We start from the raw sequence: 13,991 nt of genomic DNA on the forward strand, positions 1-13,991 counted from the left end.
CAGTTGCTCAGTCACGCGGAGAAGTCAAGCCGCAAGTATGGATTGGGCATATCGCACCCAGCCAGCGCAATCACATGAATGCCTTGATGTGATTCCTTCTAAACCGCTACTGGGCTTGGTTGATTGGAGGTAGCATGTACCATAGTAGCATCGTTAGTGAATGTTACAAGGGTATCATGCTGTTGACTCAGGTCCTACAAGTGTAGTATATCGAAGTTAAGGTCAAGAGAGAAGGGATTGCTGACGAATATTTGAAGGATGGTAGCCAGGATTGGCGCCTCCGCGGTTTACCAAGAGTTGAGCACACACAATTTATTAACTCGATCCTCAGGGCAAGAGAAACGATTCAATGATTCCTTGTATTATCTGCTATCGCGCGACATCTTTTCGCGTTGGACGCCAAGGTCGAAGCTCAGAGTGTTTCACGCATGAGTACTTTAGAACAAAGACAAACAGCTTCTCTGCGCTTCTAACGCCAGCAAGTCTCCTATATGACACATGCATATCTACCACCTGAGACAGCCGCCCCATTTGCTGTCTGATGGCGAAGACCTTGGTGTCAACGCACGAGCAGCCGCCTCGGAAAGTCGCCTCCCGGCGCCCAGGTTTTGTGGGTTGTTTGCAGATGACAACTTTCAATCATAACAACCTTGGTAGCAATCATGCATTCAAAGGCTGCAGAGTCCGGCAATCTCTTCCCTCACTGCACAAAGGATTCGCTCCCAAGGCTGGAAAATGCGATCAACGGCTGTATTCAAAGTGATCCAGGGTGTGACAATACAGCGGGCGGTTGTTGGCGCGAATGATTGGCTACCGGTCTGTGTTCCCGCCTGGATTGTATTTTAACCCCTGACTGATGACGGGATGGATACCAAGATACCGCCTCAAGCTTTGTGATCACCATGCGAGGTTTGGGGTTTGGGGGACTCCAGGAAGAACCAGCATCTCGCTACGACTCAAAGGTGGCGAGGTGTGTCTTCCTGGAGCGGAGGGCTCTTGTGTATCACAATTGTCAAGGCACCGGGACTAGATTTGGGTTGGCAAACACAGATCGGAGTCGAAGTAGCACGCACGCACATGCGGGTAGTGGTGGTACTATCTGCAGATATGAACGAATGAATGCAGGCAGGTCGCAATTATTTGGTTCAGGGAGGCTTCATGAAGTGCTCTGACGCTTCTTCCTCTGGATATCTGGGTCTTTCAACACGCCTGCTCGGGGGGTCTAGGTGCCATACTTGTGCTTGGTGACGCACATTTTCCCCAGGAACAGGAAAGAACCATATATTAGGGGAACCTGAGAATTTAAGAACAGGAAAAGGGAATGAGAGCTGTAATTTGTAGAGAATAATACATTATTTGAAGGACTGGGCGACAAAAACGACGGGATTGTTGGTTCGCTCCCGAATGAGAAGCCCCTTTCTTTGCCTCGTCAAGGTTCTGGCTCGGACACCCGAAGTGCTTCATCCACCCCATCAACTCCGCAGGTTCAGTCATTCGACCTTTCCCCTGTTCTTCATTATTCTCTTCTCTCTTTCAGCCTCCCTTTTTCTCCCTTGATTCTTCTCTTTAGAACTATTCATTTTCGGATTGAACCTGACTTCCACTTGAGCGGACATCCCCCTCGTGGATTTCAGCCCTGTTGTTTGGATCTCACCCTTTTCTTGATCAACGACATCAAAGGTAAGATGGCATCTTTTTTCCGGCATCTTCCACTTCGTCCTACGGACCGTTCGTGGGACGTGTGGTTTCATCCAACACGTTTGATTCCATCACTCTGAACTCTTCCCTGTGATCCCTCGCTTCAATGACTCGGTTTGCTGATTGAAAAGGTGCAACCTGTTCAGGGGAATTTTCCCTCCTCCCGCGCTCGCTACCTCACACCTCCACGCTCGTTTCCATTACCACCTCGTCTTCCTTCCACAATGGGTAAGCTCAGCGCCTACAGCATTTCACATTTTCAATCTCCTCTTGTCTACCCATTCTTTGAGTTCCCAAGCGGTGTTTCTATTCGGTGCACCCCCTGTCGTTGCGCCCAAGAATGATGTCCGCATCCCGGCGACAGAGTGCGCATGGTCGTCCTCAGATAGATTCCGGGAGCATTGACCATGGTGAACAAGAGAGCCCGCCGCGCCCAAGTAGCGTCTCTTACTCGCTCAGCTCTGGACGATTGTCATCCGATCGTGATTCTCAGCCCACTGCAGCTACTGACTCCATCTTCTCCCGTATAGCTTCACCACCTCCCAGCAACGGCACTCCTGCCACCGCTTCCCCACCCAGCAGCAAGGCGGGCTCTCCTTTCGTTGAACGCAGCAACCCAATGGGCGCTGGAAATGCCCAGACAGTTAGCTCCAAGGATCCCAAGGCTGTGGCCCAAGCCGCCACAGACATGAAGAACGTTGTTCGCCGGAAGTTGACTGGCTACGTCGGTTTCGCCAACTTGCCCAACCAGTGGCACCGCAAGAGTGTCCGCAAGGGATTCAACTTCAATGTAATGGTTGTTGGTAAGTGGCATGTCTGAAACGAACCAAGCCAATGAATCAATAACTGACTTGTCTTCCAGGTGAATCTGGCCTGGGGAAGTCTACTCTCGTGAACACTCTGTTCAACACTTCCCTTTATCCCCCGAAGGAGCGCACAGGCCCTAGCCATGACATCATCCCCAAGACCGTGTCCATCCAGTCCATCAGCGCTGATATTGAAGAGAATGGAGTCCGTCTCCGCTTGACCGTTGTTGACACCCCAGGATTCGGTGATTTTGTCGATAACGACGATTCCTGGCGTCCAATTGTGGAGAACATTGAGCAGAGATATGATGCCTACCTCGAGGCTGAGAATAAGGTCAACCGCACAAACATCATTGACAACCGCATCCACGCCTGCGTTTACTTCATTCAACCTACTGGCCACTCCTTAAAGCCTCTTGACATCGAGGTTATGCGCAGGTTGCACACCAAGGTCAACTTGATCCCGGTGATTGCCAAGGCCGATACCCTCACTGATGATGAGATCTCCTTGTTCAAGAAGAGAGTATGAAACTGTACCCTTACGTTTCTCTACAGTGGCATATTTTGTTCTAACACGGTTGCCCTTAGATTCTTGCCGATATCCAGCATCACTCGATCCAAATTTTCGAAGGACCCCGCTATGAACTTGACGACGAAGAGACCATCGCAGAGAACCAGGAAATCATGTCTAAGGTTCCCTTCGCTGTCGTGGGTGCAAACTCCGAAGTCACCGCCTCGGATGGTCGCAAGGTCAGGGGTCGTAGTTACCCTTGGGGTGTTATCGAGGTCGACAACGAGGAACACTGCGACTTCGTCAAGCTGCGCCAGATGCTTATCCGCACACACATGGAGGAGCTCAAGGAGCACACCAACAACCATCTGTACGAGAACTACCGCTCCGATAAGCTCACTCAGATGGGTGTTGCCCAAGACCCAAGCGTGTTCAAGGAGGTCAACCCTGCTGTGAAGCAAGAAGAAGAACGTGCTCTACACGAACAAAAGCTCGCCAAGATGGAAGCAGAAATGAAGATGGTCTTCCAACAAAAGGTAGCCGAAAAGGAGAGCAAGCTGAAACAAAGCGAGGACGAACTATATGCCCGACATCGCGAGATGAAGGAGCAACTAGAACGCCAACGCATGGAACTAGAAGAGAAGAAATCCCGCCTCGAGAGCGGACGGCCGCTCGAAGAAAAAGGGAAGAGGAAGGGGTTCTCTCTCCGCTAAGCAGGCCGTTCGTCAGACGCCCGGAGGACCCGCCCCAACCGGATATGCCAAAATTACCAATGAGTATGTCTGGTCGGCAGCGGCTCCCTGGTTGTCCTGTGTTCGTATATCCACGACTTGTCGATTGCTCGAGCGCTCTCTACAACATCTCGCCTTTTCTTATTCGCTATTTTATCGTTCGTCACGCTCACTCAACCCCTATATCTCTTATCTGCTTCTAGTAATGACTGAAATCTAATCGAGTGGACGCAAAAAGGGGGCGAAGGATTTCCTCGTTGTCTTTGCCTTTCTCAGCCGAATCACGGCCAACTGTGGATTGCGCAGGAGATGTGCCGGAACACAAGAGCTATTCCCGGATCCATGATCGAGTTGCCTCCTTGCTCGTGTAATCTGGCCCTGGATTTGCAAGGTAATGCACAAGGTGGTGGCCTGAAAGACCGCCTCAGGTTGGGAATTTACTGCCTCATGTCCACGGTTCACTTCTTGTTATGTACTTCTGCCTACGGTATACCTTATTCCCGCCTGCTTGATATTGCGCCTCTGCGGTCCATTGCTCCAGCCGTTTTGTATTCGTTGCACCTTTGCCTCTTCTACACCCACCACCGACCATCTTTCTGGACGCTTTCATTGAACCTCTTTCTTGTCGAGTTCGCTGTTAGTTCAATTTGAAGTTTTCCAAAAGCACAAATAGCGGGGATGCGGAGGGAAAGCATCGGTGTAGAGTGTTAGACGCTGTACAACGTACGTAAAATGCCAGCAATCGATCGTAAATATTTTAGAAAGTTCAGTGCTGGACTATTTATACTTGTCGAGATATCAAAGTTGCATCATTGCAGGGAGCAGGCGACGTCATCGATTCCGTGATGCAACCAGCAGGCCTGGGGCGCAAGGGCAGCTTCCCCATCTGATCTCGTTCGCCGGCACACACCAAAAGCACATTGTCCCGAAACCCACGACCGCCTCCCCGCCCAGCCTCCTTCACAGACACAACCGACCAGCAAGAATCGAACTTCTTCAATTCTTATTACTCGTCCCTATTATTTGCCCAAAGCTGTGGGTGCCTCTCTGTTTTTTCCCCGTCTACCCCATCGGCAGGCACCTCTTGCTTTCCTCGTGCTCGAATCCACTCTTGACTTCCACGTCACAACTACACCTGGCCTTCAGATCTCGCGACACTGTCCCCATGGCCCCTCCTCCATCAAATCTGCCCTTAGTTGAGAGGCTCAAGTCTCTTGCTCAGACATTGCAGTATGTTCTCAGCTATTTCAGCCGTTCGTTGCGTTTCTCCATTACTGACCGAGTGGCCTCCTGCAGGTTCGCGTGGTTCCTTGGGTAGGTTTCTTGAATTCCTTCCCGATTAGCTGCCGTCGCTCTCGGAGCTGTCCCAGTTCTCTCAATGGCTTTCAAAATCACAGTCTCGGGTCCATTCTCTCCTGACAGCTCGCGTACCCGCCTTGTGGTCGCCTGTCAAGTGTTCGAACCAGCGCTGGCTGACCGACTTTAGGCATGTGACGTTGCTCGGCTCTGTCTTCCGATACCTCCTCTCTTATGTCACATTCAACTACTACTCCGGTGCGGCGCAGGTATCTTATCGCCTTGCGTTCGTATCCGCTGCCGCTACATACGGAATCGTGGTATACAAGGGTCATATTGCGCGAGGCCGCCTTCAAGGAAGCCTCCCTAGCATCCTAGTGAAGCTCGCCAGCGATGAAAATGTTCAGTATCTGGGTGAGCAATGTGTACTCAATTGGCAGTGCGAAAGCCATTATTATGACGTGGCTGACTGTCTTCATTGCAGCAATGGCCCTAGTGTGGCTCTACTCTCGCCAGGTCCCCCTTGCTCTGTTGCCATTCAGCGTTTACTCTGTCTTCCATGTTGCCACATACACGAGAGCCCATATAATTCCCACAATCCAACCTCCCAGTGGCCAGGCAGGGTCTCCTACATCTCCCAGTGGCTCCAGAACCGGCGCGAAGCAATCGCCTATAGCCGAAACCATTGGCAGATTTGTTAAGCAATACTACGACACCAGCATGTATCTTGTCGCAGGACTCGAAATCGCCCTTTTGTTCCGCTTGGCAGTGGCCATTCTTACGTTTTCCAAGGGGAGCTTCCTTCTCTTATTCATCTACCTGACTTTTTTCCGGGCCCGTTACACACAAAGCACCTTCGTCCAGCAGAAAGTCCGCCACTTAACCGCCAGAGTGGACGCTTTCGTGTCCCTCCAAAGCACTCCCCCAGCGGTGCGTCAAGGATGGGAGGGCTTCAAGGATGCTGTGCGTCAGGCATACCAGGGCACAGACTTAAGCCGCTTCACCTCCGGAGCAGGCGCCAAGAAACCCCAATAGAGCCTGATGCTTCAAGAATCGAAACGATAACGCGAACCGAAGCAGGGCACAGCAAGCGAACTTATACCTGATGAGTTCCTAGTAGCCCCGCATTGCTCGCTGTCGTCGCGCCTATCAGATCGAGTAACATTCATGCGACTGGTAGATGTATCTTTACGAACCCACGGACCAACCTTCTCAGCGTCGGGCTGAGGTGACGGTACCGTATAATGAGGAAGACGGCTATCATTGAGTTAGCGAAGGGACTGTACCAGGTTGAAGCTATTGAAGCCAGCGTTTGACGGATGTTGGAGAGTGTTCATTCAATTTGGAGTCATCGGAGACCGGCAGGGACGACGTTCTCACCTAAATTTCCTTTCCTCCTCTTGTTCCATACCATTCCTATTATATACTCTGAATGAAAAAAAAATTGGTGGGTTTGCTCGGATTTCGGCTTCGGTTTCGTCAACCAGAATATCATTTACAAGAATTAGCCCTTCACTCGAAGGGTCGACCCTTCGTCGTGGAGTGGTAAAATTCAACAGGCTTAAACATGGGTATTGCGCTCTTGAGAGGCAAACTTAACCTGCATTTGATGGCTGCCAATCAGATATCCTAGCTTTCTGAAGCCTGCCTAACAAGTGGTTAGCGAAGTCTTTTCCGAAGCGCAAAATGAATTCATGCCTGAGGCTTTACAGGCTTGGTCGGCGGAGAAAACGGAAAACCGACCAAAATTTTGGAGCATTTCTCAGCCTTGACCAGCACCAGGATCGGATCCCAACATCAGAAGGTACAATGTCCTTATTTTTGCTTCTCAACCCTCGCTGACGCTGGCGTATAAGCAGATGCTCATATAGCTTTTGCTCGGTTCTACTCTCCTTGTGTCACTCGCTTCCGCCACCCTCCGCCTCCCTCCTCGCCGATTGTGGCATCCTTCATTTAACCAACTTCGCCGCATCACAACTAACCGTGGTCTCGACCGCACCACGATTCGTTGGGTTGCGGTGCCCTTGAAATGAGCTTGACCTCGCGCGTATTCAGCTTGTTTGCGCCCTCAGAAACATCCCCCGACCCCCCCGCAGCGTTCCATCCAGCAACCACGAACAATGCCCTGCAGATGAGCAATCCGATAAGGACGGAGGCCTCCATCAAAATACCCAATGGACTGTCCGGCCTCAATGAGGAGGAGCCTCGCCCTCCTTATCTACATGTGCGTCGCTTCCGTGTTTCACTCACCAGCAGCCGCAAAAATCTAGCGTTGCGCATCCATTCTTGAAAATGGGCTAACTCGACTTTCCCTGCAGGCAATGCTTGCCGGAGGTACAGGCGGTACCTGCGGCGATATGCTTATGCATTCTCTAGATACTGTTAAGACGCGGCAACAAGGCGACCCTCACTTCCCTCCCAGATATACTTCAATGACCTCATCATATGCGATGATATACCGGCAAGAGGGTCTTTTGCGCGGATTATATGGAGGCGTGACTCCCGCGCTACTTGGCTCGTTCCCAGGAACATTGATTTTCTTCGGTGTCTACGAGTTCACGAAACGGCAGATGCTCGATGCGGGGATTAATGCTAATGTGGCGTATCTGTCTGGTGGTATGTGCAGGACTCCGTTTTAGCCCCTATCTGCACTGTGCTGATCGGGTTGTCGCGCAGGGTTCTTCGCAGATTTAGCTGCTTCCGTCGTTTACGTCCCATCGGAAGTCTTGAAAACGCGGTTACAACTTCAGGGCCGTTATAACAACCCGTATTTCAAATCTGGATATAACTACCGATCTACTGGAGACGCCTTCCGCACGATTCTTCGACAGGAAGGATTCTCTGCGTTTTTCTATGGCTACAAGGCTACCATTTTCCGCGACCTTCCCTTTTCAGCCTTGCAATTTGCCTTCTACGAGCAGGAGCAGCGGTTAGCGAAGGAATGGGTTGGCTCGAGGGAAATTGGACTGGGCCTGGAAGTTTTCACAGCCGTAACGGCCGGTGGAATGGCGGGAATTCTCACTTGCCCTATGGATGTCGTGAAGACGCGGATACAAACTCAGCAGAACCCAGAACCTGGTCCGGCCTCTACTCCACCAAAGGCTCCGGTGCAACAGAAAACAAAGTCAGGTGCGCGAACACAGTCACGACCGCTGGCTACATCGACGCCTCTGGCGTCTCCGGCACCACCCGCGGCACCACGACTGGACACGTCCTCTTTTTTTACCGGCCTGAAGATGATTTACCAGACAGAGGGTTTCGCAGGATGGTTTCGAGGTGTTGGCCCGCGTGGGGTGTGGACAAGCATCCAGAGCGGGACGATGTTGGTAATGTACCAATACCTGCTCAAGCAGTTCGAAGCCTTTGAGGACGTGGATGGTACCAATGCCCACTAGATCACGGAGGAATATGCTTTTCCTGTCATCAGGGCCACAAGCCGAGCGGCGGAGAGATGAAGAACGCGATACATTTTCGACTGTAGGTATACCGGATTGGATTCCCGCGTTTGGCAGGGCGTTACGGGATGTTTTTTTCTTCTTTTTCTTTGGCATTTCAACTCCCTAGCAGGTCCGCCTGTTGATGGCATAACGGCATATCTTTGACCCTCCTCTCCCCTGTGCACGTGTATATACTCATTTCTTTGGAGGGACTTCTACAACTGATAGACTAGAGCCAAGCTAGGTAATTGTACAATAAAGATAGATTTCAAGAAGGAAGAACGCGACAATAATGGCATGGCACGCATGGCTTGCAAGGCTTGCAAGGCTCAGATCGACTCGACAATTCCGTAATAGGCAGAAGAGAGGGGGCGCGATGTAAACAAAGCCCAGAGGAGTCAGCCCCACGGCTGATCGCTATGATTGGCCACAGCGTCCTCCATCAGACGTCGAGGCGTGACTTGCACCTCTCCCTTCCCTTCCTCTCCCCCCTCCAGCTTTGTTGTTATTATTCCTTTTTGTTGTTTTTATTATTCTGGTCCATCGGATCCAGAGGTTATTTTCTTAACTCTCCATTGCTCCTCTGACTTGTTTTTCTACCGCCTCCCGCTCCCCATAGTCTTCTCCCCCCTTGCTCAGACTAAGTTATCGCATGGTCCGCGCTTACCGTCACCATGTCTGCCGCACTGCCTTATTTACAGAAGCTGCGCAAGGCTCAGCTAACAGAATTCGCGGAGGTGACCGCTCTCCAAGAGTAAGTTCGCGATGCTCCCTCGGCGCACCACTCTCCATCCGCGCGCGATTACTGAAGACTAACGCGACGACTTGACTCGCTCTAGTTATGAAGACTTCACCAAGCCCGATCTCGCCGCCAGACTAGACGAACATCTCCAAGCAAATCGCTCCATCTTCGGGAAAGACGAGCGACTCGGAGACTACTATAGGCGCCTGTCACAAGGATCGCGCGGGTCGCCGGTGAAGAGAGAGAGCCGAGAAAGCAGAGGCACAATCTCACCCGTCAAAGAGGAAGCCCCAAAAACTGTCCGTCGGCGATCGGCGAAATCGAAGGGGGAAAAAGAGGTCACGTATGTCGCGTGTATATTATTACGCGCTTTGCGCGCAGCTTAAACTTTACTAACGCCTTGCTTGCAGAGATGAATCTGACGTGCCCGCTCAGACTCCGACGCGTCCATTAGCGGATGTCGCCGTTCAGTTGCCCGCGTCGCCGGCTGTCGTCGCTGAAGCGATCGACCGGCGGACGACTGCGTTGCGCAAGAGCATCGGCGAGGCCTGGAAAGACTCCGGTGTACAGGAACACTCCGACTCGTTGCGCACTACCCTCAGCAGCGTGAAAGCGGTCGAACTTATCGTTGCAGCTTTGGAGGTAGCGAGCATCGTCAAGGAAGTCCTGCCGCTGCGGTACCTCACGACAGTTCCCGCCGTTGATGCCGTTCACTCTCCGGCAATTCCGGTCAAGATCCCAGATCTCTTCGTGCTCGTCGATAGCTCATTCTGGGCTCCCGTCTCGCTCTGGGTGCTGACTAGCGTTCTGTTACCTCTGACTGTTGCGTACTTCTTCAACATCAGCTTGCAGGTCGCGCAGTCGACCGGTAGACCTGCGACGCATACGCGTCGGGGCAGCGGCCGTATTTCTCAGGCGAACTTTGATCCCCTAAGCTTCAACGTTGCCAAGGCGCTCGTCGCCTACTTAGTTTACGCGCATGGTTTCACCTTTTGGAATCTTTACAGCAAATCCTCCGTTCAGACCGTCAACGCGTCTATCCCGTTCCAGTACGCTGGCATCTTGACCGGCGCCGCTATCGGTGCCATCGGCACTCTGTACGAGGCTATCCTAAGGAAGTGACCCGCTTCTTACCCCCTAAAATGGTGTATATCAATGTGGTAGAAGCTTGTTTTTGTATGCCTTGTTGAACGATGCTTGTCTCTGTTATCCGGGGTACGTCAGGTACAGTATAATCAGGATATGGATTTGACTTGAAGACGGGTCTGAAGTAGGTGGCTAAGGTCCATTTGGATTTACTCTGTTATGAATGCTGGTTTTGTGCTTGTGCTTGCTTTTTTGGACTAGTTTACTCTGGTAGTGAGGATATGCTCCTACAGCTCCTCTCGCGGTTTTCCACGCTTATTTATCGGCTTGGCTATTGATATCCTTTGCTATTCTCGGTTTACTCAGGCGCGATGAAGATGGGATTGATTCAGGTTCGGAGTCGGTCTTGTTTTGAGGGAATCATAAAATTCCCACTTCACGTGAAGAGACGCCATTGTTAGGTAGAAATTTAATGAGTTCCCCTCTCTATACCACCTGGGCATCTCCCATTCTATTTTTATACCCGGGAATGGGCCGTTCAAGGTCATGCTGCAAAACTAACAGATATGTAGGGAGCGAGAGGGCACGGGATAGCTCTCATCTCGATACGCGCTTCAACCTTTTCGCCAATTCCAGTGTAAACAGCACAGGAACGTTCGCCTCAACAGTCACCACCTCAGCCCGAATATGGTTGCTCGTGCTAATCTGGCCACCTATTTCTGTTGGCCAGTCTTCGACGTCCCACTCGAAGCCTTTTGTGCTGATGCAGGCTGGGCCCGAGAGCGGGATTATGCCGATGTTTTCTTCGAGTAGGTATTCTCCCCCCTCCTCCTCTTCTTTGAGCGGTTTTTGGGGTTCTGTGGAGACAGAAGTGGAGGTGCTAGTGCTGATACGCGGTCTATTCGTCCCAGGGACATGGATCGTGTTCTTCCCTGGCTTAAGGATGAAGGTTATGCTTTCTTCGGAGATGAGATAGAGGTTCCCTGATCCAGATCCGGCACCAGGAGTGTCCGCGAGTGAAGATTCTTGTCGCTGGTTCATGAGATAAAGATGATGAATCTGTGAGAAAGCCTGGTCCACGCGGCCCCCGAGGCCGCCCAGGACGAGGATTTCGAGGTTCCTCTGTTCGCTTGTCTCTGTTTCTGGTGCTGACGGTACGGGAGCTGAGCCTCGCGCCGTGATAGATGTGGAAGACAGGATTGCTTTTTCGTGCTCACGGATATACCGCAGACTCTTTGTGAAGTCTGTTGAGTACTGATCGTCGTCCTCGACAATGCGAACGCCGAAATTGGAGTAGTGGGATCGGATCTCTGGGCGGATTGAGTCGAGGTCGCCAATTATTGTGTCGGGGAGCTGTGGGTGGTGATGATCAGCCTCGTATACTTGGATCTACCTCACTCGACAGGGGAGGGAGGGAGGCGGAGCATACATACTTCAGCGGATTCCCGCCCTCGAGATTTCGCGAACTCGAAGAACCGGTTTGCACCGCCGTCCGCGCAGACGGTGACGAGTGCTATCGGTATCAATTAGCTCTGGTGTTCTCTTACACAGGTCGTAGCCGCGTTACACTCCAGTGACGCGTGACATACCGTGTTTTCGGAGTACCGAGAGCGCAACCTCGTTAATCGGTTGGTTTAGAACCACCAGAGCAAACGGAGGCGGTGTCTTGACACCCGCCTCTCCAAAAAATCGAGTGGGATCCCATTCCATTGTGAGCTTGTCTCAGCGAAGCCCTGGGTTTGGGCCTGGAGAGGGCTAGGTTTGGAATTTGTGCTCCGAAGTCGGGATTGGGGAAGCTCGGAGCCGCACAGCAGATCAACTACGCTGAAGCTTAACTAAGTATATCTCTGTACGCCTGAGCAGTGAGCAGCGATCTTCGATTCGGACAAGCACCACAGCCCAGGCCACGAGAGATGTTAACTCTTTTCGGCAGGTAGGCGCTTTTGCAGGTGCCCAGCTGCAGGTGTCGTGGTCCAGACGCTGACTCAGCAGCTGCCATTTCGATGGCGCATCGCGATCGTACTCCGTTTGGCTTTGGCTTTGCGGGATTGAAGGAAGGTGGGAATGGAACGGGCGTTGCGTGGAATCTGGAAACCTAGTCGGATGCTGACCCCGATGACGTCGGATCGAAAGTGGTGTCGATCTCTCAGAGCAGTCCGTCCATGCATCCACGCACTGACATTGGACTCCGGGCATCGGGCTTTCCAAAGTTATCGAAAGCACGTCAACATGTGCATGGGCCTCACTTGTCCATCCGGATGGAGCTTTTCAAAGTATGCCCAGTGGAAAGCCCCGAAAAGAGCTGAATTGTAGCCGCCTAGCGTACTGTACTTTGGAGAATGCTACTCTGTGTGATGTCAAAAGTGAACCAGGAAGTGTATTAGGCAGAACCAACGCCAATATTATATACTCTGACCATCCGAACATTCAAGACTCCTCTAAAAAGCCGAATCACCCAATAGCAATGGCGCAAAGTTTAAGGCAACAATAAACAAACAAGATCAGACATATCCCATCCCAATCATGGTAACCGTAAAAATATCAGGCCGACCCAGGGCCAGCCACTGGCTGGCTCTGTATCCTCAGCAGCTGCCCCATGCGAGCGACTCAACCAGCCTAACGGAGGGAGAGGTAGGTAGCGATAGCTTCATTGCGAACGGCCGCAGTCTTGTTCTTCGAGTCGGTGTTGTTGCTGCTCTTGGAGAACCACTTGCGCTTGGCCTCTTCCTTTTCTTTCAGAACAGTAGAAGTGGAGTAGGTCGATGAAGTATCGTCGAGAGTCTTCATGGAGGACTTCTTTTTGCTGTCGAATGCCATTGCTTCGGAATTGCTTGAGGGAGACTTGAGCTTGGCTTGGAATAGTGTCCTGGGAATTGTTGCGGCGTTTGGGGGCTTCAACGAGGTTTGGAAAGCCTTTGAGTCTGGCTGTGAGGATAGTTTTGTGGTTGTGGAATGTGGTATGCAGAGGAGATATCAAGGAAGTGGTGCTTTGTATGAGAATTCCAATTTTTGTTTGCTTTGGCTGAATTGACGCTGAAGCTGATGATGAGAAGAATCCAGACCACAACCCCAGCCTTTATATATACCCATTCCCTCAGGATAGCGAGTCATCTCGACCACATGTATTCCGTCCACTTTTACTCCGATGAGGCTTCGGAGTGAGGGTGGGCCAAGGATCTAGAGGAATGACGCACAGGCCTGGGGACTGGCGAGAACCAAGCTTAGAAATGGAGAATTTGACAGATGCTTTCTCCACGCTCACTCCCATCAGCCAGTCCCAGGCGCAGGTTTCAGGCACCAAGGTTTTGACGTCTTTGCACTGTTTAGACCCTCATCATCGGAGGGCGTGCGAGTGGGAACTGTGAAGAAGTGACTCAGGCAACCGCCACACTTCGTTCTCATGGCACACCATTGGTACGCCCTCTGAGCCATGATCGCATTGCACGCTGGTTGGCCCGGCGGTCTTCAAATCGATCTTCTCTGGATGCGCATTGCGCTGCACCGGGCTGGCCTCATGACTCAGGCCAGAGCCAGAACCAAGATGCTTACGAAAGCTTTGCCAGCCTTGGTCTGGGAGATGTGACCGGATTTGATTTGGAGATTTCGCTGGGCTCTGGCGCTCGTATCCGAGCCACTGTTCGACTCGGGCGTTGGTTGATTTCTAAACAGACGGGTGGACACTGT

General features: G+C 51.8%; 5 protein-coding genes across 5 annotated transcripts; 4 read left to right on the top strand and 1 right to left on the bottom strand.

Moving 5' to 3' along the window:
* The first annotated feature begins 1,879 nt into the window (after positions 1 to 1,879).
* aspB (septin AspB) lies at positions 1,880 to 3,892 on the top strand. The gene is made up of 3 exons (XM_071024240.1): positions 1,880 to 2,501; positions 2,561 to 3,027; positions 3,093 to 3,892. Exons 1-3 carry the CDS (start codon positions 2,039 to 2,041, stop codon positions 3,726 to 3,728), a joined length of 1,566 nt encoding a protein of 521 aa, XP_070886117.1. The 5' UTR covers positions 1,880 to 2,038; the 3' UTR covers positions 3,729 to 3,892.
* A 696-nt stretch (positions 3,893 to 4,588) lies between these two features.
* On the top strand, positions 4,589 to 6,525 carry BJX67DRAFT_353174 (uncharacterized protein). Its single transcript, XM_071029097.1, has 4 exons — positions 4,589 to 4,976; positions 5,043 to 5,060; positions 5,233 to 5,456; positions 5,527 to 6,525. The coding sequence occupies exons 1-4, from the start codon at positions 4,912 to 4,914 to the stop codon at positions 6,075 to 6,077; spliced, it is 858 nt and encodes a 285-aa protein (XP_070886118.1). The 5' UTR covers positions 4,589 to 4,911; the 3' UTR covers positions 6,078 to 6,525.
* Positions 6,526 to 6,807: 282 nt separating this feature from the next.
* BJX67DRAFT_353179 (putative mitochondrial carrier protein) lies at positions 6,808 to 8,840 on the top strand. Its single transcript, XM_071029098.1, has 4 exons — positions 6,808 to 6,846; positions 6,902 to 7,266; positions 7,361 to 7,658; positions 7,719 to 8,840. The coding sequence occupies exons 2-4, from the start codon at positions 7,072 to 7,074 to the stop codon at positions 8,435 to 8,437; spliced, it is 1,212 nt and encodes a 403-aa protein (XP_070886119.1). The 5' UTR covers positions 6,808 to 6,846; positions 6,902 to 7,071; the 3' UTR covers positions 8,438 to 8,840.
* Positions 8,841 to 9,153: 313 nt separating this feature from the next.
* BJX67DRAFT_381161 (uncharacterized protein) lies at positions 9,154 to 10,343 on the top strand (the record flags this gene model as incomplete). The annotated part of the gene is made up of 3 exons (XM_071032972.1): positions 9,154 to 9,233; positions 9,319 to 9,564; positions 9,632 to 10,343. The coding sequence occupies 3 exons, from the start codon at positions 9,154 to 9,156 to the stop codon at positions 10,341 to 10,343; spliced, it is 1,038 nt and encodes a 345-aa protein (XP_070886120.1).
* A 46-nt stretch (positions 10,344 to 10,389) lies between these two features.
* Positions 10,390 to 12,194, bottom strand: BJX67DRAFT_105157 (thiamine diphosphokinase). Its single transcript, XM_071024241.1, has 3 exons — positions 11,897 to 12,194; positions 11,741 to 11,820; positions 10,390 to 11,660 (listed from the first exon to the last, which is right to left on the bottom strand). Exons 1-3 carry the CDS (start codon positions 12,015 to 12,017, stop codon positions 10,905 to 10,907), a joined length of 957 nt encoding a protein of 318 aa, XP_070886121.1. The 5' UTR covers positions 12,018 to 12,194; the 3' UTR covers positions 10,390 to 10,904.
* Positions 12,195 to 13,991: the final 1,797 nt, after the last annotated feature.

This window comes from Aspergillus lucknowensis (genome assembly GCF_044049455.1).
Source record: "Aspergillus lucknowensis strain CBS 449.75 chromosome Unknown BJX67scaffold_20, whole genome shotgun sequence".
In the NCBI taxonomy this organism is placed as follows: Eukaryota; Fungi; Ascomycota; class Eurotiomycetes; order Eurotiales; family Aspergillaceae; genus Aspergillus; species Aspergillus lucknowensis.

Excerpts from the sequence above, each read along its gene's own strand:
- BJX67DRAFT_353179 (XM_071029098.1), top strand. The coding sequence starts at position 7,072 with ATGAGCTTGACCTCGCGCGTATTCAGCTTGTTTGCGCCCTCAGAAACA. Across the intron at positions 7,267-7,360 it reads CTCGCCCTCCTTATCTACAT|GCAATGCTTGCCGGAGGTAC; the intron begins GTGCGTCGCTTC and ends CTTTCCCTGCAG. Across the intron at positions 7,659-7,718 it reads TGTGGCGTATCTGTCTGGTG|GGTTCTTCGCAGATTTAGCT; the intron begins GTATGTGCAGGA and ends GTTGTCGCGCAG.
- BJX67DRAFT_353174 (XM_071029097.1), top strand. The coding sequence starts at position 4,912 with ATGGCCCCTCCTCCATCAAATCTGCCCTTAGTTGAGAGGCTCAAGTCT. Across the intron at positions 5,457-5,526 it reads TGAAAATGTTCAGTATCTGG|CAATGGCCCTAGTGTGGCTC; the intron begins GTGAGCAATGTG and ends TCTTCATTGCAG.
- aspB (XM_071024240.1), top strand. The coding sequence starts at position 2,039 with ATGATGTCCGCATCCCGGCGACAGAGTGCGCATGGTCGTCCTCAGATA. Across the intron at positions 2,502-2,560 it reads CTTCAATGTAATGGTTGTTG|GTGAATCTGGCCTGGGGAAG; the intron begins GTAAGTGGCATG and ends CTTGTCTTCCAG. Across the intron at positions 3,028-3,092 it reads TCTCCTTGTTCAAGAAGAGA|ATTCTTGCCGATATCCAGCA; the intron begins GTATGAAACTGT and ends GGTTGCCCTTAG.
- BJX67DRAFT_105157 (XM_071024241.1), bottom strand. The coding sequence starts at position 12,017 with ATGGAATGGGATCCCACTCGATTTTTTGGAGAGGCGGGTGTCAAGACA. Across the intron at positions 11,821-11,896 it reads CTCGGTACTCCGAAAACACG|CACTCGTCACCGTCTGCGCG; the intron begins GTATGTCACGCG and ends TGATACCGATAG. Across the intron at positions 11,661-11,740 it reads GAGGGCGGGAATCCGCTGAA|CTCCCCGACACAATAATTGG; the intron begins GTATGTATGCTC and ends CACCACCCACAG.